Raw genomic sequence first — 20,852 nt, forward strand, 5'->3', positions numbered from 1 at the left:
TTTTTAAAAATTAAAAAAAAAAATGCTTACTGAAATGAGTCTTAAACCATGTCAATTGAGCACAATTTTAGTAAATTAAACATCTATTTTTATCTTTAATAGTTTTATCTATACTTTGTAATATAAATATGAATATAACATTTTAGGAAAATTATTAAAATCAGTCTTAATTCTTAATTTTTGTAATTATTATATTGATTGTTGTAATTGAATATTCATTGGCTATAATCATGGTAATAACTTATTCGTGTATATGCTACTACTTTTTGTAACCTTTATAATTTTTGTGTTAAATTATTGAATCTTATTTTTTTTTCTTGATTCTATTTGTTTAGAATTGCAAGTATTATTATTATATTTTTCTAACAATAAATACGTATTTATTTAGAATTGCAAGTATTTTTATTATATTTTTCTAGCAACAAATACGACAATTTAGATTTGAAAATTCAAATGTTTAATTTCATTTCTGTCAACATATTAATAACTATATTCTTATATTTAATTTCGTCACTATAATTTTTCTTATTTTTCTATCTAGACGGTTGATACTTATATAAGCAATTTTGGTAATCACTTGATGAACCCAACAACTAATTCGTTATCCAAACGATAAATCATAAATAATCATAAATAATTATAATAAACATCATATTGATTCACGTGTATGAAGTTTTAGCTGTCTATTATAAAAATATAACTTCGACCCAATTAAAATTAAAACAATCTTATTAAAACAATCTTAAATAAATCTTTCAATTTCTACCAATTTAGTAGTTATATAATATACCTATAAACTGAAATGAGATCACATTTTAAGTGCATCGTATTGTTTTTTATAATTTAATATAATTTTTACTTCATTTATAGTTAAAACTATAGATCGAGGTGATCTTTTATTTATTTTATTAATTACAAATGGATACGTATTTTAATCTTAATCGAATCAATACGAAATTTAGCATATATCTACACACAAGATTTTCACTTTAAATTCCGCTCCATACAATCAATTTTACCATTTTTGTTACCCTAATAACTAAAAAGGTAACTCCATATTTTTTTATATATTTTTTAAAATTATAATGTAATTTTTTTTAGAAAGTAGTTATATTTGTGAATTATGCTTTGTGGGATTTAGCAAATAAAAAATTGAAAATTAAGTATTTTTTTTAATTTTTAAAATTTTTATTACTTGATTTATATATTTATTAGAAGTAATACTTTTTAAAGGTTGGGATTTAATTAGCAAGGTGAAATTTTGGACCTAAAAGTCATAATTATATCATTCTCAAAAAATAAAATAAAATAAAATAAAAGGTCAAAATTCCCAAATTGCTTATTTAGGGTTTTTTCTTTTTTCCTAATTTGAAAAAATTTCCTTTAAATATTGAAACTCTGTCCCCAAACTCACTGCCCCCTCAGAAACGTGCTGTCCGTTCTGTACTTCTTCTTCTGCTCTGTATTTCTCTCTCATGTGGGCTATTCTGTACTTCTCTCTCATGTGGTCTCAATGGCTGAGATCGCCGGCCACAGTCCAATCTCTGGCGAAATCTCGTTCTGGCCACTTCTCCTGCTCCTCCTTCAAAGATATTCAAGACCTCTGCCGTGAAGATTCCGATTCCGATTCCGGAACCGACTCTCCTCCCAACACTCCCAAGAAGCCTTCCATTTTCCACCGCGTCCGCCTCTACACCTCCGTCCTCCGCTCCTGGTCGCACCGTCGCCTACAGCTTCCGGACTCCGAGCACCGAATCGTCGTTTACCACACCTCTCTCCGCGTCGTCCGCCGTACCTTCGAGGACTGCCGAACCGTCCGATCTATCCTCAGAGGCTTCCGCGTCTCGATCGACGAGCGCGACCTCTCGATGGACTCGAAATTCGTCGACGAGTTGCAGGACGCGATCGGACGGAAGAATATCAGTTTACCTAGAGTCTTCATTGGCGGTCGATATATCGGCGGAGTGGAGGAAATTAAGCTGCTGAATGAGAGCGGGGAGTTGAAGAGACTGATCGAACGGCTTCCGGAAGCGGTTTCGTTGTTTTGCGAGGTATGCGGAGGGATTGGATTCGTTGTTTGCGAAGAATGCGATGGAAGCCATAAGATCTACGTCGAGAAATGTGGATTCAGAACGTGCAATGCTTGCAACATCAACGGCTTGATTCGGTGCCCTTCCTGTTCATCGATGCGGCTCCGCAGCACAGGTTGTTAAGGCCTCTAACTAATAGAATTAGGAAAAAAAAAACGACTAAATAAATAAAATCATCGTCATATCATATTAACCATTTCCATGGAAATCGTAACACAGTTTAGTTTACTTTTAATTGTAATTGTAAAAAAAAAAAACGACTAATGAAATAAAATCATCATATTATATTAATCATCTTTGGTCTCTTCACTTACTCCTCCATTCCCCATTCAAATTTTACTTGTAAACTGCTCAACTTCCATTTGAACAGAGATGTGGTATACAACTAAATTTGTAAATTTTGTGTTAATTAGGATTTATTAAAATGAAAATATAAGGAAAGAAGTTGACGCTACAAATGATGAAGAGCTTATCCTTTAAAATTTTAAAAATAAAATGAGAACACAGATATTAAAATACAATGAATCTAAAGTTTATAAAAACAAAATAATCTAACATTCATAATATTCTTTCTTTCAATATCCATAATTCAAATAAACAAAATAAATCTACGTTTGTTGGAGATGCAATTTTCAAATAAAAAAATTTCTTTTGTAGTAATTTCCGATTAATGTAATCTCTTTCAAATAAAAAAAAATTCTTTTGTAGTAATTTCCAATTAATGTAATCTCAAAAAAATTTCTTTTGTAGTAATTTCCGATTAATGTAATCTCTTTCAAATAAAAAAAAATTCTTTTGTAGTAATTTCCAATTAATGTAATCTCAAAAAAATTTCTTTTGTAGTAATTTCCGATTAATGTAATCTCTTTCAAATAAAAAAAAATTCTTTTGTAGTAATTTCCAATTAATGTAATCTCNATTCCTTCTGTCGTGTATCCCCGATTAATGTAACCTCAGATGCTTTAATTGTCGATTCTAGTATCAAGCGAAAGGTGTAACCTATGGATTAAGTCAACCCTACTCCACTAGTAAAAATAGAGTGAAAGATATGTAAACCACACTCTTATTTTATGGTTTTATGTAAACCAAACTTCTATTTTATTATTGATTTTTTTAGTGAAAGATTAAACCATTAATTGTAAGAGTGATAATTGATATTTTATCACCGAATCATTTGAATTGGCACGAACACTACTATCGAATCAAATGAATAATATTGAATCATTGTGCAGTCAAATTCACTATTACAATGTATCGCATGGTTCTTGAAGAGAAGAAAATTAAAGGTTTCTTTTGAAAGAATTAATGAATGATGAATTAAAGGGATGACCCAACTAATTAATCTGCCAACATCATATTTAAGATATATGATAGGAAGACAAAAGGCCATTTGCACAACTAATATATTATCTGTTTATTTTTTTAAAATCAACTTTTTTTCCCCCTTGTTTTTTTTCTTTTCCTTAATTAGTTCAAATGAAGGCAATTTAATTTGATGATCATAACAGTGGTATCGTCGACTGAGCCTCTTGATGCTGACAAGGCCGCCAACTGTTTGCAGGCCGACATTAATAGCGGATTTGGTTTTTTATTCTCCATGATCTCCACGCCGCACGCTGCCTCCACTACGTCTACTGCTTCCTGATTCGTAATCTGTGAAAATATTATGAACCAAATTCAACCTCCTTTCTCAAGACTCCTAATTCATCATCCTCCATTTCTATATAGTGTTGAATAAAGCTATAATTTGTTACATTTTTTGAAAAAAAATTGTATAGGAGGATGGGAGTTGTTGAAACGAAACGAAACTCACCTTGTCCCAAAGACCATCAGAAGCAAGGATCAAGTAATCGCAATCATCCTCGATCTTCACTACTCTCGTCTCCGGCTCTGATATCACCCACTGTTTCAGATGCTTGTCTCCAATGGCTCGAGATACAGCCAGTGTTCCTTGAACTCTCCATGCCCCACGGCAACAGTCTACATAACCGCCCTGGATAGAACAAATATGCAGATATTAGCAACAAATTCTTCCAATCAATCATTTGCTAAACCAAACGCTTCGATTTGATCGAGATCCATGAACGACGAGATTCCGGTTCTTACCGATTTTTCGATCCGATTTCTCTCGTCTTCTCTACACGCTCGGTGATCGGAGGTTAGGGCTTCCGCTTTTCCCTTTCGACTCAACACGGCGCGACAATCGCCGACGTTCGAGACTGCGAGATGTCCGTTCCGAATCAATGCGGTGGCGGAACAGGCGCCGCCGCTGACTCCTTCCTCCGATACTTCCCGATCGGTCGCCAGATAGCCGTCTTTGATTGCTTCCTCGAGTTCCGATTCGGTTCTTCTCGTTACTTGATCGATTACATTCTCGCTCATTCTTTTCGCTGCGATTTCCGCCACTTGTGCTCCTCCGTGTCCATCGAAAATTCCGAAGAAAGCCTGTAAGTTCATTTAGTATATCAAATTGAATAAAATCTTCGGTGTGTTGATTTTGAAATCAAACGGAACGAAGAAGCTGCAGTTTGAGACCTAAATTTCAAGTACCTGCCGAGAATCTCCTTGAATTCCAACTGTGGCTGAGAATCGATCCTCCATGGCGCTCCGTCTTCTTCCTCTTTTACAATAAACTGAATATCCTTCTCCTTCCTCCTCCATCACCTCCGGCGTCTCGAAAGTTCCAAATCCAAAACCGATGGACGGCACAATCGTCGGCACGTCAATTCTCGCCGGCCTCTTCCTCTTCAAAACAGTATCAACATCAGGCAATGACGAGGCAGACGGCGGACAGGACACGGATCTCGGCAAAGAAGAATAAGAAGGAGAAGGAGAAGAATAATTCAGAGAGTACGACTTGTAGAGTGGTGAAGCAACTTTTGGAGGTGAGAATAATGGGGTCATCGTCGTCGTGGTTGTCGTCGGCACTGCAACTGCGCACATACTGTTGCCTTTTTTGCTTGAATTTGATTTTGGAAAGATGAATTGAATGAAATGGAAGTGCTAAGGGGAAGTAGTATTTATAGTGGTTCTCTCAATATATATATATTTTTTTAATTTTATTACTTTTTTTTCTTTCTTCTTGAAATGGTTCGATGCGTGATGCAAATACAATGCAACATGCATGAATATTTGAAAGGATCCGGCCTCACGCTCTTACCGGGTCCGTGCAGCCAACGACTTTTATTAAAAATGGAATAATCTCTCCTTTTTACCGTATATTTATCAAATTAATTGAAATCCTAAATTAGAAATAACTTTAAATTTTGTTTTCAATAGTTAAAATAATTAGATTTTTTTTTAATTCATGAATTGGACATAAAGTTAAGCGTATCAATTTTAAATTTATATTTCATAAATTAATTATTTAAAAATAAATAAGCCAGAGATATTAAACATTTTAAAGTATTAGTGACCAAATTAATATAAAAATATTTTTGAATTAAACTCTTAATTGAATTTGTATGTAGTTGTTGTGGAGGTTGATGCTTATGAATTTAGCATATAGTTTTAAAATATACAATGGATGATCAATGCTTGCACAACACGCGCCGGTGCACGTGAGTGCTTCTCGAAGCCAATCCTGAGAAATTGTCGAGACTTCTAGGTGGGGTTTATCTTGAATTTATATATATATATTTAAAAATAATAGTTTTAATTAAACGGTCTTTTATTTTTTAATTAAATAAGAAAAATTCAATAGTCAAACTGGTCTAAAATTTTCTGGCCCTGAGCTGTTTGACTCAGTCTGTATTCGTGGACGCCGGCTCTCAGCCTTTCCATTTAGAACGAATATACCGCAACCATACTCTTACACTCGTGGCAGATTTGTATTGTTCCACGTGTCGACTACACATCGTTACATGCGTGGCAGATGTTAGTGAGCTAATAAGACCCACGGATTACTCTAACCCACGTGTCAATGGACTCAGTGGGTGTTATTAGTCTGTCCAATTAGGCCGACTGGTTTGGAAGGGGTGTTAGTCAGTCGAAGTGGGCCACGTGGGATTGAAGCACGTGACTGAAGTGGAAAATTGTTTGTAAGCGGTAGCTGAGGGCACGTGACTGAATCTTGAAGCTTTATCCAAAATTAAGGCAAGTCTTCTGCAAATTGTGAAATCGGCTATGGCTATGAAAAGTCTTCTGTATTACGACGGCGGATTGAGAAATGACGAAGGAGAGGGAAAAGTCTAATGCGGCAGGCGTTCGTTCGTGACGGCGATGGAACCCATTGGTCTGGACTAAGCCCTTGTTCCTTTGACGACTGTGAGACGGCGAACGATGACGGAAAGTGGGGAATGGAGACGGCGAGTGAACGGTAAGTTGTTATTTAAAAAGGGTTAAATCATAAAAATATATAAGTTTTGCAATTTGTTCCAAAAAATATTTTTAATTTTTTTTATAAGTTTTAATAATGCTTTTCAATTTTTTTCAAAAATATCTTAAAAATTAAAAAAATTCATCAATAATTTTCAACTTAAATTTTATTTTAAAAGAAAATCATTTAACACTGTGAATTTAATGATTTTTTTTTTACCCCTCCCTTACCAATTCTAAACTTTTAATATTACTTTGAACGTCCATAAATATTTTTTTAAACGTGGTAAATAATATTTTAAACTTTTTATTAATATTTAAAGTTTTTTTTTTTAATAAAAATTTGATAGGGATGAAACTTTTCAAATTTTAAAATTAATTTTTAAATATTTTACAAATTGAAGAGTATTTTTAAACTCTTTTGAAAGTTTAGAGGGTTTATTTCTATTGTTTTTAAAAATTTAAATGTATTTTTTTTTTTTTTTACATTTTTCTATTTTGAGAGTTCAAAATTATTTTTTTTTAGACCAAATCTAAAATTTATAGTATTTTTTTTTTATTAATTTAGCCTAAAAATTTATTTACGTTAAAATAACATAATTCTATATTAATTTTTATAAATATTTTAAGTTTATACTCTATTTATATATCTAGGTGGATGGTTAATTTTATAATTGATTAATTATTTTTCCGCCACAAAGAATAGTCGAACAATTCATAACCAATCATAAATTCATAGTTTACTGAAAATAAATACAAAATTACGTTATATTTTCTATTGTTATTTTTAATTTACTTCCTTTTCATTAACTTTAGTTTTTATTACACCTATATAGTTCAAGTTTTGAGTAATCTTTCATTTTCATCATTAGTCCACTTTATTTTCGAAAATACATTTAAAGGCAAGTATAACAATAATTTACACATTAATATATTAATATTATCAACCATAAAAATAATAATAAATAAATAAATAAATAAAATAGGTTGAACATTTTAAAATGATTCAACAAACGACATGATCAGTGAGATGGGTGAAATGAAAACACATACAATATGACCATCATTATTAAGACTAATGAAATTTAAAACCCGAGTGTCATTGGGATCACTTCTTTCCCAAGTACAATTAGATGTGCATTACTTCTCTACACATGACCCATACACATGCATAAAGTAGCAAAAATAATAATAATAAAATCATCTAGAGACGTTGGGACTTAAATATTTCAAGAAGATTGTATGTTAATAGTTAAGTTAATACGTCCAAATTTAATATACAAAAAGAAAGATACATTGATGACAATATTACTTTGTCAAATTCTTATAATATTTAGTGGGTTATTGAACGTTTAAGGGTATTATTGACTTTTCAAATCCAATTACAATTTTTTTTTTTGTAATATATTTTTTTTAAAGTTGTTCAACTATGGATGAGAAAATTTGTAGTAATATTGGAAAGATTTTCAATACTATATCGGTTCATAAAAGAAACAGTTAAGAATTGCTTAAGATTTATAAAATAAAATGGATAAATGGTTAATTGAAAAACATTATGAAGAATATGTAGAAGAAAAAACAAAGTCCTAATAGAGTTTTTCCCGGCGTGGACCAGGCAATTTAGATTTCAGGAGTCCGAACTTTTCTTTTTGCCGGGAGATCAAGCAAGCTCTGTTTAGAACCCCATCCGTATTACCATCCAATTCCATTGTTTTTCTGAGAAGAGATTTCTTCATTCGATGCGTTATCTTCATCTTTTGAACAATACCCATAACCCGAAGGCCGACGAGAATCAAGAATCAAGTTACATTTCGAAGAAGATCAACGCCAAACCGAACACAGTCCCTGTTTTTGGTTAATCCGCCATGTTTTCCAAATTCTTTCATAAACCCGTCGATCAACAATCTTCATCGACGTCAGCTCATTCTCCGGTAGGTTAATTCGAAAGTTCTTCGCATTTTTCTCCCGCACCCTTTTGGATTTAAACATTCTTTTGCTTAACTCAACAATCGTTGATGGGTATCCATGAATTCAGCTTGAACTATGGTGCAATCATGAGGAAAATTTATTTCGAGATCAATTATTTCCTTTTGCACCGTTTCTATTATGTGTGTTACTCAATGCTAGGCCTGTAAAGTTATGTTGAGCATGATTAATTTGTGCTTTGGGGCTCAATAGAAATGGTTTATTTTCACGTGCCTAGCTGCCTAGCATATGGTTTTTGAGCTATATTATAATTTACAATCACCATTAGAGTTTCACTTAAATGTTCTTTTGATGGCAGAGGGCCCAGAAGGGAGTATTGGGTGCAGCTGATTTGGTCCCACGGGTCACTCTTCACTATGGGATCCCGCCTACTGCATCTATTCTTGCTTATGACCCCATACAAAGTCTTTTAGCTGTGGGAACACTGTAAGTTAGCTTGCTACCTTTTGGAAGATTATTCATCACTAATCATTAGTTATTGCTTTAAAGGTCATTGATTATTTATCATTAATCATTAGTTATTGTTCTACTTTCAAATTATTATGGATAATGTATTCATAACCCCTTTAAGATTTTCATTAATTCCAATTTGTTGAAATTTTTGCAAGTGGGAAAGTGACTTGAGTGATGGTTCAGTGTCTTAGCATTTGAAGAGTGGAATGGAATGGAATGAATTCCAACCATTCTTATCTGGAAGGAAATATGTTCAACCATTCTTAGTTGTTGTTTTAATTCTTGGTCTTTCTTGCTGCAGGGATGGTCGAATAAAAGTTCTTGGTGGTGACAGCATTGAAGCTATTTTCACTTCTACTAAACCATTGCCATTTAAAAATTTGGAGGTCTCTAATTATGGTTTAGAAAAAAAAATAGTCTATCCTTTACCCATGCCTACAGCATTAAGCATTTTCTTCAATCGGATGAACGTCGTAGTTTTGTTATATCATTCACGTCTCGCATGGTTTACGAAACTTTAAATGAATTTTATGGCTTGGATGACATATTATGTTTATTGGATTGAGCAAACGCATGCATTTTAGCCTGTAAGTTTCTCGTCTGGTTGGTACTTCCATATACATCGCTGATATTCCGACATCACAACATTTTAACGTTTACTTTTGTTCATTTTTACAGTTCTTACACAATCAAGGTTTTCTAGTAAGCATATCGAACGATAATGAAATCCAGGTTAGAGTCTCGACATTATTAACTTTTTATCAGTTACCTAGAGGCATTTGCAGTTTCTGTACTATATTTGTCGAGTAAGCTTGTTTCATTCTTTTTTTTTCTGTAGTTTCTTTTCCACCAGTTACTAATGTGTATGGTAATGTTAGGTTTGGGAATTGGAGCGTAGGCAGTTAGTTTCTACTTTACGATGGGAGTCCAATATAACGGCCTTCTCTGTACTTTATGGCACCTGCTACATGTACGGTACCGGCATAAATTATTTTCTTTGTTAAAAAAAAAATTGTTTTGAACTTATTAATTGAAAATAAATGAAAATGATGACCTGTCATTGTATTCAGGTATGTAGGAAGTGAATATGCTATGGTGGCTGTCTTAAAGTTTGATGCTGAAGAAAGAAAAATCAAACTATTACCCTACTATCTTACTTCAAATGTCATATCTGGTAATATTTTCTTTTTATGTGGATTAAAGCATCTCTAAAATCTCATGTGATCTTGTCTACATTATGTAGATTCTTAGTTTCAACCATAGTTGTCATCTTAAATATTAAATTGCATCCCTAGTGGACACCCAAGGTAAATGGTAAAAGGCTCGACGGAAATGGATTAAAGTCTTGGTGGCTACTTATCTGGGTTTAATATCCTACAAGTAGGGTCAAGCGATTGTCATGAAAAAAGTTGAGGTGCATGTAAGCAAATTTGAACACTCGTGTATATATATATAAAGCTGCACCAAAGAGGGTTTATATGGTTGAGGAGAAAGAAGATGTAATGAATAGTTTTATCATTTATACCTTTGATGTGCTTTACGATGGTAGTTACGTGGTTATCTTATAATCCGATAACTCCTTGTCTCATCTTAATTGCTTTACATATAAATTGATAATAATAGAATGTAGCATGTGTTGTTTGCAAATTCAGTAAAATAAGAGTTCCACCTGGTCAGTTCATTTGTATTGCATAAATTAGGCTGTGGACAATTTCTTAGTAATGAAATGACGATTAAACTTGTTACTGAATGTTTAATGGACACATTTTATGAGTTTAAGACTTATTATTTAGGATTAGAAAGAATAGTTTGAGCCAGTGCATTTTAGAGGAAAGGACTTCTGAGCTTTGAGCCAGTCAAAATACTCGATTCATTTCACCTTCAAATTTCTTTTGTTCTTTTGTTTTTTGTTATTGTAAATGAGATTGGGATGATAAAGTAGCTCTGAATTTGTAGATCATACTGACATGTATTATATGTTTGATTTCTCAGAGGTAACTGGTGTGGAACTGCCTGATCAAACTTCTGTTGTTGGAGTTCTCCTTCAACCTTGTTCTCTTGGAAATAGGCAAGAAAATATTTTAACTTTGCCTCTTGTTTCCCCGTTCAAAGCCTTTACCCACTATTTATGAAGTAGTTTGTTGGGCTGTTATTTGAATATAGGATGATTTTGTGAAGGTACTTGTGGGTTGAAAACTCTAATAGCCACATAGTGCTTGGAAGCCCTTGGGTAATAAACTCTTAAGTCTTTTAAGGCTTTGATTGTGACCTTGGATTAGTCTCTGTTTGACCTCAAAATTGATACCTTTCCTTTATCATGATTTTTAACCCAAAGAGTGCTTAGATCTTCTCCGATGCTTCCAAGTGAGTGTTTCTTTTCATCTAGTTACTGAGACTGGAGCTCGGAAGTACACACTGAGTCCCCCCTCCCCCTTTTCTTTTTCCATGTAGTTATGAAGTCTTTTCAGTGTGGGGTTGGGGGTGGAGGTGCATGGGTTGAGAATTTGTCCTAGATTTAAGTAAGTTTGTCTGTTTGTGTTGGCATACATGGATGAAAAAAAGAGAAAAACGCAAATCTTGAGAGAACGGTGGGAGGACTGAAACGGTGTGCATGAGAGAGAGAAAACATGTGCCATTTTAGGACTCGAGTTTATTTAAACCCATGGGGTAAACCCCCCGAAAGACCCCTTAGATTCCTTCGACTCTAGTACTCAATGACCATGTACAGAGATTTCTTCATGTTCAATATTTTTATACTCTCCTCTTACATTTCTATTTCTAGTATATGTGTTCACATGGGAAGACCTAATAAGCTTTTATTTTCATGAATGTAACTTGGCTCAATACACTTAATAAATTTTATTTTGTTCTATGTAAAATTTATGGCATGTCATCTTTTACAGAGTGCTGATTGCATATGAAAATGGCTTGCTTGTTCTCTGGGATGCTTCTGAAGATCGAGCTGTGTTAGTAAGAGGTCACAAGGACCTTGAATTGACGGAGAGTAACATAACTAATCACTCTACAGATGTATCAGACCTTGAATTGGAGAAAGAAATAAGCTCTCTTTGTTGGGTAACAAGTGATGGGTCGATCCTAGCTGTTGGCTATGTTGATGGAGATATCTTATTTTGGAATTTTTCAAATGTTACCTCTTCCAAAGATCAGCAAGTTAATCAATCTCGTAATAATGCTGTCAAGCTTCAGTTATCATCAGGCGATAGAAGACTGCCTGTGATTCTTTTGCGTTGGTCTCCAAGTGAGTTGCAAAATCACAAGGGGGAGCTTTTTGTATATGGTGGTGATGAAATCGGATCTCCGGAAGTGCTTACTGTATGATGTGCACTAAATTTTAGTCTTTCTACCTCTCCATTATAGTTGCATAGTTTTCTATTTCGTATGTGATTTAAGAAAGGTGGAAAAGAAGATGCTTCAAGTTTAAACTTATAATCGTTAGTTGGAATGCAAATTAACAAGCTTGTGAGGCTACTATGTTGTACACATCAATGTAGCTTTGTGGGTTTCTTCCAATTCTATTATAGAGGCTTCGGGTCCTGCCCTTTGGTGTTCCCCATTTGGCTGTTTATTCCAATAATCAATGTTGTATAAGAAAGGAAAAGACTAACAAGATTTCATAGAAAATTGTAGGCAAGACTTGCAAGTGAAGCTTTGTTAGAAGAGATGAACAACTTAGTCTAGAAATCTTTCAATATGCATTATAAGCTTGTTTTTATATAATATGACTTGCTATGATCGAACTTGTGTATATGTTTTCTGTATGTTTTGGGTGACTGTTATATATGTTGTTAATGGAAAATTGGACTACTTTGTGATGTGTTGGAAATCTAGAAGGCCCCACGATCATGTGTTGGGGCATTATAACGCAAAATTATAGGAGCACTCTAGAATCTTCTGCTTGAATATGTACTTACATAGAATGTAGAATAAAACGAACATATTCTTCATGTTTTCACTAATTTGAGTCCTATAATCAATGCATAGTAAAACTTTAGTTTGTTTCTTCATTAAATCTTTGCATATTTTTGTCAACTTACTTTTTTCTGTTACTATGTATTGCTTCATATCATAATATGATTGTTCTTGTTACAGATTCTAAGCCTCGATTGGTCTCCTGGAATGAAAAGCTTAAAATGCATGGAACGTGTTGATCTAACACTTGATGGTTCTTTTGCGGATATCGTTTTATCACCTAACGTTGGTGAAACGAAAAGAGGCACTTTCCTATTTGTACTGGCCAATCCTGGACAGCTGCATGCTTATGATAATGCTTACTTGTCTAGCATAATGTCTCAGCTAAAGAAAATATCTTCTGGTTCTGGCCTGCAATATCCTATGGTAATACCCAATATTGAACCACGTGTAATGGTTTCTGTTATATATGTTGTTAATGGAAAATTGGACTACTTTGTGATGTGTTGGAAATCTAGAAGGCCCCACGATCATGTGTTGGGGCATTATAACGCAAAATTATAGGAGCACTCTAGAATCTTCTGCTTGAATATGTACTTACATAGAATGTAGAATAAAACGAACATATTCTTCATGTTTTCACTAATTTGAGTCCTATAATCAATGCATAGTAAAACTTTAGTTTGTTTCTTCATTAAATCTTTGCATATTTTTGTCAACTTACTTTTTTCTGTTACTATGTATTGCTTCATATCATAATATGATTGTTCTTGTTACAGATTCTAAGCCTCGATTGGTCTCCTGGAATGAAAAGCTTAAAATGCATGGAACGTGTTGATCTAACACTTGATGGTTCTTTTGCGGATATCGTTTTATCACCTAACGTTGGTGAAACGAAAAGAGGCACTTTCCTATTTGTACTGGCCAATCCTGGACAGCTGCATGCTTATGATAATGCTTACTTGTCTAGCATAATGTCTCAGCTAAAGAAAATATCTTCTGGTTCTGGCCTGCAATATCCTATGGTAATACCCAATATTGAACCACGTGTAATGGTTGCGAAGTTGGGTTTCATTCATAGAGAGAAAACGGTCTTCAGGGCTCTGAATGAGGTATTCTAACTTTTATATGATTAGTCAACCTAATTTAATAGTGAAAGAAAATAATTTACAGTTAAAAATCGCAAAACATCGTACTCAGGTTCCGAGGGATACAATGTGGCCTTTGACTGGTGGTATACCATGTCAACTCCATGATGCTGAAGATTATCAGGTTGAGAGAGTTTATATAGCTGGTTACCAAGATGGCTCAATTCGAATATGGGATGCAACATATCCATCCTTCTCACTTATTTTCTCTTTTGAGCCTGAGGTTTGTATTTCATGCTATGTTTTCTTGCAAGTTCCAATTATATTATATTCTGCAGATAAACTCTTTTGTTTATGTTAGGTTATGAGCAAATTCATGAGTTTCATCTGTAGAGCACTTTTGAATATGGCATGCATCTCATGTACAGGTAATTGGTTTAAATATTGCTGGTTTAAGTGCTTCGATATCAGCTTTGGACTTTTGCTCGGTCACTCTATCCGTAGCTGCGGGCAATGAATGTGGTCTGGTAATGTCATTTATTCTTTTAAGTTCCCTTCTTTTCAGAGAGTTGAAATAAATGATTAGGTCACTATATCTACATTTGGGAGTTTGTAGGTTCGTCTTTACAAACTAATTGGGAGCTCGGAAGGGGCAAGTTTACACTATGTGACAGAGACTAAGAACGAAGGTATATTTTTGTACTTAAAATTCACTCTATTGATAACTATAGTTTTCTAGAGTTACCTTCAGCAATATCCTTAGTACTCGGATGTATTTTGGATTAGAAGAAAATGGCTAAAGGCTAGCTAGTTAATGTATGACCTTTGAAACAAATATTCATTAAGGAGATGTGGGGGCTACCTGGCATACTAAAAGCCTACCCACGTGTTTACTAGTGTTCTTTGGCAAGAGCTGTGCGAACTTTAAATGACAATCATTCCATATAGGATTATAGCATGGTATATGACTACGTAGATGACATGTGAAGAGTGATCAACAAATGTTTGGAGTCTATCTATGATGTTTTGCATTTGATAAGCCAAAAGTTGGGCTAAATGAGCGTCATGGATGGAATACTAGGATAACACTTCTTACCATGTCTTCACCAGAAATACTTCGTTCAAACTGTTGTATGGCCCAGTTCCTTCTTTATTGGTATGACTAGAGCATCATTTTCAACGGAATTGATTAGAAATATAAAGAGGAGGTTGTCATTTTGGGTGGTCTCAAGTTTCAAATCATATGAGCTCAACAAGCCATGAAAGCTAATGTTGTAAAGCACCATAGAGACGTGGAATGTCTAGTAGGGGACTTGGTATTTCTAAGGTTACCTTATCAACCATGCTTCTTTGTAGTCAAATGCAAAAGTTGGTTTCGTAACTTTTATGGCCCTTTCTCTGGAATGGAATGAATGGAGAAGGTTGGCACTCATTTGAAGGTAGATGGGATACCAATCTAAAGCCCAGCCTGCTCTTTACCACTTCAGCCAAGTTTTGAACTAAAGCTCAGCTCAGCTCAGCAGTAGTCAGCAGTAGTGTTAGGAACCCACCCCCACCCCCACCCCCACCCCCACCCCCACCCCGTTTGTTAGTAAGAGTAGGCCATACAAGATGCGGCCGAGTGAATGAAGGCAGCCAGTTGGTAAACTGTCTAATATTTTTACTTCCTATAGTTATACCTCCCTCGTTGCAAATTGGGAAAGTCTTTTGTAAACACCATGGATATTACATCTCTTTTGTAAATTTCAATCATCAATGAAATTGTCTCTTATAAAAAAAAAATGAAGGCAGCCAGTTGGTTGTCGAGTGTAAGTAAGAGACAATTGGGCCTATAAGCGTAAGAACTTTTATTTTTCCTTTCTCCCAAAGTAGCATGACACATGGATTATTACTGTATTTCAATGAATGATATTTGTTTATTTCTAACGTGCTTGTAGTTCATAATACGCATGGTGGAGAAGGAATCCAATGCGCAGCTGTGTTTTCTGTTGTAAATTCTTCTGTTAGCACTCTAAGTTTTGAGAACTGTGGAGCCGTACTTGCTGTTGGATTTGAATGTGGACAGGTGAGTTTATCGTGCACATCATGTTTATTTGTTGAAGTGTCAAAATTCATTGATCTATCTACTGCCCCGAGTATTCTCAAGCATAAGCATAATACCAATAGATCCCAAATCACGTAGTTTTATACGCACAAGAAAGTGAAAATGGGAGAGCCATGTAATATGTAAGGGCGTGTCTGTGACTATTCCTACTATGTAGGGGCATGTGCTTGGGTGATTTTGTGGGCTCTGATGAATATTCTTAGTTAGGTCGCAGAGCACTGAGTATTTGGGTCTTTAAGGGATTGTTCAATCGAAATGGGGTATACTTTTGGTATCTTTTTGTGAGGCTCACAGGCTCTCTAGTCCTCTCTTGCTTAGCCAAAATTGTTGATAATTGAAACGAAGTCCTATCAAATACATTCTGGATCACTCTTGAATATTTATAACAGGTTGCAGTGTTTGATACTAACACATTATCACTGCTGTATCTGACAAATGACGTGTCGAACTCAAGATCTCCAGTCATATCTTTGGCGATCAAATCATTTCCAGATACAAATCACTTGGAGGCTCGTTCTGATGAGTCTATTCCACCCAAAAAGGGAATTTTGCTCGCAATGACCAAAAATTCATATTTAGCTGTCCTCGATAGTACCAACGGTGAAATCATCAGCTTTCAATCAACATATGCAAAGGAGTCGAGTTCAATATCTATGAATATTATTGGTATGTATTTCATTAGAACGAAAGAAAAAAAAAACGTTTCTGTTTCTTTTCATTTCTCTACTCTTGCTACTCTTAAATTTGTTGTAGTCACATCAAGTTTTTGTTCAGAGAGTGACTACTTATCACCTGAAGCACTCAGTGTAGCTCATGCACCGAGCACCCCAAAGATCACTGGAGAAAGCTATTCTGTACCTGCCAATGCCCACTCTGGACGTACATTGCATGAAGTTGGAGCCGATACCTCCAGTGGAATTGCTAACTTGTTTGTTTTGCTTTGCTGTGAGACAGCTTTATACCTGCACCCATTGAAGCTTATGAATGAGGTGCCCTCTGGTTTTCTTACCATGCTTCCTCCATTTCTAATCTGTTTTTGCTAAAATGTTGAGCGTCCTTATTATAGGGTGAGAATAAGTTTTTACAGAAAGTGAATCTTTCAAAGCCATGTTGTTGGACTACAATGTTAAAGAAGGACGGCAAAGTGTCTGGCTTGGTTGTTCTTTATCAAAATGGTGTGGTTGAGATCAGGTGAAGTTCCGAGCGTGCTATCTTTTGTGCCAATTTTTAAGAATTAAGAATCAAAACTTGAGTTTTCCTGAGAAATTATGGTAAAAAAAATATTTTGAGAACTGGATTTAATTATTCTCTAAACTATTGAGAGGAACAAAGTTTCTATATTGTCTTCTTTTGCATTTTCTTTTTCTTTTTCTCTTATAACATTGGTATATCCTAACTTGGAAACCATGCATATTACCTGTTTTAGCTTAAGCAATGGTACCTTGGTTGTATTAATAGTTAGGCTTCCATCTCTAAGCAGATCCTTCCAAAATCTTGAGCAAGTGGTGTGGGAAAGTTCCTTGACCTCAATTCTACGGTGGAGCTTCAAGACAAACATGGAGAAAACAATATGTTCTTCTGATGATGGCCAAATCATGCTGGTTCTCTCTCCCCTAATTCTCTAGTCGAAATATTTTATCTCAGTTTATATTACCAATGAAAATCTTATTATTCACTGCCTGCTCTCTTTTATGTGGAATTTCCACTATCTTCTTTTTATTCACACTTTATCATATTACTTTCTTTGTGCTATTCTCTTTAGTATTCAAACAAATTTTCGTTTTTTAATTGTAAAAACACCATGGAAGAAAAATTAACATATGTATGTGAACCCAAATATGCATATTTCTTGCACTGCATTTATTTGGATTTCTCGATCTTCTTACGCGTGTTGCTTCTAGATGTACCATCAATTTGTCTGCAGTTTGTTTTGGCTTACTATCAAACCGATGATCATGAGTAGCTTAATTTAGATTGATAGCTTTGTATCATGAGTGTTTTACTTACTCGTACTATGATTTGATTTTACAGTTAAATGGGACTGAGTTTGCTGTAGTGTCTCTATTGATCTACGAAAATGCTTTCAGGTTTTTCTCCCAATATCATAGTGTGTGTGTGCGTGTTATGAGGAGATCAGTGTGTCTTCTTCCTTTCAAGCTTTTCATCAATTTGAGGTGTTATTCTTCATTTTTAGGATCCCCGAGTCGTTCCCTTCCCTCCACGACGAAGTCCTTGCAGCTGCTACAGAGGCCTCGAATAACTTTTACCCAAGCCAGAACAAACAAGTAATATTGCTCTACTTTCATGCCATTTTCTAATGCTGTTTTCAAAAGTCTTCTATCCGAATGTCTCATTTCGTGTCGTTTCAACTGTCAAAGGATGCTACTGTTTCTGGGTTTTTAGATAGTGTTGTTAAGGGCTTCAAGGGCGGTAAAGTGGAAAACAATGTGGACCCTTTAAGCCTTTGTAAACTGAATGATTCACATCTGGAAAGTTTGTTCTCATATCCTCCATTTTTAAAGCCTTCCAAAGGTGTCACAGATGAGCTAGGCGTCATTGAGCTTGACATAGGTTGTGTTCTTGCGCTTATATTGTACTCCTTTACCACCTTTAATACCTTTCTATTATTCTTCTGAATCTGCATTGGTTTCTGATGCAGATGACATTGAAATTGATGAACCTTTAGTCGTGCGGTTTTCACCGAAGAAAAACAAGAATGAAAAGGAAGGTATTAGTACTCTCATCTGCTGGTATTTTCTTGATTTGTATTACATTTTACACTTACATTTGGACGTCGATGAAGGCAAGAGGTCGGAGAAGGAAAAGTTATTTGAAGGTGGTAGTACTGACTCACAACCTAAGATGAGGACAGCTGAAGAAATTAAGGCCAAATACAGAAAAGCTGAGGTATTAGTTATGATGATTTGGAATGGTTTTTACGTTTCTTTGAATTTTCTCTGACTGCTAAGACTCTTTCCAGAGTGCTTCTACGGCAGCTGAAGAAGCCAGGAATAAGCTATTAGAACGCCAGCAGAAGCTTGATGTATGTTTTTCAATTAATAGCCTTGTTCTATTTTTACATCTTACATTATAGGTTTTGGTTGCTCATGAGATATGAATGCCATAAAATGCTGTGATATATGGATCATTAACTGTTAGGTGTCTCTTTCAAATAGGGAAATATCGTAGCTTTAACTTCGAGAGATTTAGATTCTTATAGCAAACTAATACATTTGCTATAGCCGTCCAAGCCCCCCGCTATCAGATATTGTCTTTTTTGGACTTTCCCTTTAGGTTTTTTAAACGTCTGTTAGGGAGAGGTTTCCACATCCTTATAAAGAATGTTTCGTTCTCCTCCTCAATCTGTGTGGGATCTCACATTTGCTCCATGATTATTCTCTATTTTGGATGTCTGAAACAACTTAATGTAGCTGTCCCCAACTGCAAAACTCATTAGGATGATCACCACCATCGAACTACTTCGTTGTAAACTATAGTCCGTTGTTTGATTAGTCAAAACCATATATGAAATAGTCTCCTGTTCAGCTGGAGCGGGATTCTGGACGATCAACATATCGTATTAAATTATTTGGGGAAAAGGGGGTAGATTAGTTGGCTTAGACTTGAGTGAGATTGCCAAAGAGGGGGAGGGTTCATGTAACCGTCTAAGCTCATTGCTGGTAGATATTGTCTTCTTTGGGCTTTCCCTCAATGTTTTAAAACGCGTCTACTAGGGAGAGGTTTACACACCTCTTAGAAGGAATGCTTCGTACCCCTCTCCAACCGACGTGGGATCTCCCAATCCACCCCTTTTGGGGCCCAACGTTCTCGCTGGCACACTACATAGTGTCTGGCTTTGATACATTTGCAATGGTCTAAGCCTACCACTAGTAAATATTGTCCTCTTTAAACTTTTCCTTATGAGCTTCCCCTCAAGGTTTAAAACACGTTTACTAGGAAGAGGTTTCCACACACTTATAAGAAATGTTTCGTTCCCCTCTCCAACCAATATGAGATCCCACCGTTCACGTACACCTCAAATATCTGGTAGTTCTTCATCTTTTATATTTGAATATCAATTTAGTAAGAATGTGGCACACAATGAATGCAACCTCTTACTTGTCCTGTTCAATTGACTCCAGAAACTCAGGGAAAGAACCGAAGAACTGCAGAATGGAGCTGAGAGCTTTGCAGATATGGCGAAGGAACTGGCAAAGAGAATGGAAAATCGTAAATGGTGGCAACTGTGAGGTGCAAATTGGTATATTATATTATATTTTACTTGCTCAAAGGTCTTCTGTACATAATCATAATTTCTGCAACAGAGGCCCTTTTTTTGTTATCTTTTCATAGAAACATAGCTGCATCATAGTCATTCATCTGCTAAACAAACATCATCTGAACTGTAACAAAGCTTCCCCCTCCTCTGGATCTACAAATGTAATTATCTTTCAGTTTGTATCAAAACAAATCTGTACAATACTTTTCTGAGTATTAATGAAATGTAAAATTTATTTAACTTCGAGATTGTTTCGGAGATAGTTTTATTCCATAGATCGTTCTCTATCTTTGTTTTGTAATTATCAGGCAACTGTAGCATGGCTCAACCTTACCTTATAATTTTAAATAAAAAGTTAAATATTCAAATTTCTAACGAGAGATACTTATAAATTTTATTCTTATTATAATAATTTAGTAATAAAAGATGTCTTAAATTTTAATTTAATTTTTATTCATTTATATTAATAATTATTCTCAAATAAATTATTTTAATAAAATGATGTAATTATAAATATTCTCAAATAAATAGAATTTTAGAATTTAATAAAATCCATCCTAACTAATAAAGATATTTAAAACTCAATCTCATTTTCACAACCTTAA

General features: G+C 34.8%; 3 protein-coding genes across 3 annotated transcripts; 2 read left to right on the forward strand and 1 right to left on the reverse strand.

The window, feature by feature from the left end:
- Nucleotides 1-1,428: 1,428 nt before the first annotated feature.
- On the forward strand, nucleotides 1,429-2,342 carry LOC111777052 (uncharacterized protein At5g39865-like). Its single transcript, XM_023656497.1, has one exon. The coding sequence runs from the start codon at nucleotides 1,476-1,478 to the stop codon at nucleotides 2,211-2,213; it is 738 nt and encodes a 245-aa protein (XP_023512265.1). The 5' UTR covers nucleotides 1,429-1,475; the 3' UTR covers nucleotides 2,214-2,342.
- A 1,215-nt stretch (nucleotides 2,343-3,557) lies between these two features.
- LOC111806529 (probable protein phosphatase 2C 2) lies at nucleotides 3,558-5,033 on the reverse strand. Its single transcript, XM_023691886.1, has 4 exons — nucleotides 4,641-5,033; nucleotides 4,197-4,535; nucleotides 3,904-4,083; nucleotides 3,558-3,743 (listed from the first exon to the last, which is right to left on the reverse strand). Exons 1-4 carry the CDS (start codon nucleotides 5,031-5,033, stop codon nucleotides 3,558-3,560), a joined length of 1,098 nt encoding a protein of 365 aa, XP_023547654.1.
- Nucleotides 5,034-7,974: 2,941 nt separating this feature from the next.
- On the forward strand, nucleotides 7,975-20,490 carry LOC111801749 (lethal(2) giant larvae protein homolog SRO77). Its single transcript, XM_023685891.1, has 24 exons — nucleotides 7,975-8,338; nucleotides 8,692-8,819; nucleotides 9,148-9,232; nucleotides 9,525-9,578; nucleotides 9,725-9,816; nucleotides 9,917-10,020; nucleotides 10,839-10,914; nucleotides 11,750-12,179; nucleotides 13,556-13,888; nucleotides 13,977-14,147; nucleotides 14,293-14,391; nucleotides 14,481-14,553; nucleotides 15,802-15,929; nucleotides 16,358-16,634; nucleotides 16,743-16,957; nucleotides 17,035-17,159; nucleotides 17,449-17,569; nucleotides 18,000-18,055; nucleotides 18,163-18,253; nucleotides 18,347-18,539; nucleotides 18,628-18,696; nucleotides 18,772-18,875; nucleotides 18,949-19,011; nucleotides 20,111-20,490. Exons 1-24 carry the CDS (start codon nucleotides 8,273-8,275, stop codon nucleotides 20,216-20,218), a joined length of 3,261 nt encoding a protein of 1,086 aa, XP_023541659.1. The 5' UTR covers nucleotides 7,975-8,272; the 3' UTR covers nucleotides 20,219-20,490.
- The last annotated feature ends 362 nt before the right edge of the window (nucleotides 20,491-20,852 follow it).

This window comes from Cucurbita pepo, chromosome LG01 (assembly GCF_002806865.2).
Source record: "Cucurbita pepo subsp. pepo cultivar mu-cu-16 chromosome LG01, ASM280686v2, whole genome shotgun sequence".
Taxonomy (NCBI): domain Eukaryota; kingdom Viridiplantae; phylum Streptophyta; class Magnoliopsida; order Cucurbitales; family Cucurbitaceae; genus Cucurbita; species Cucurbita pepo.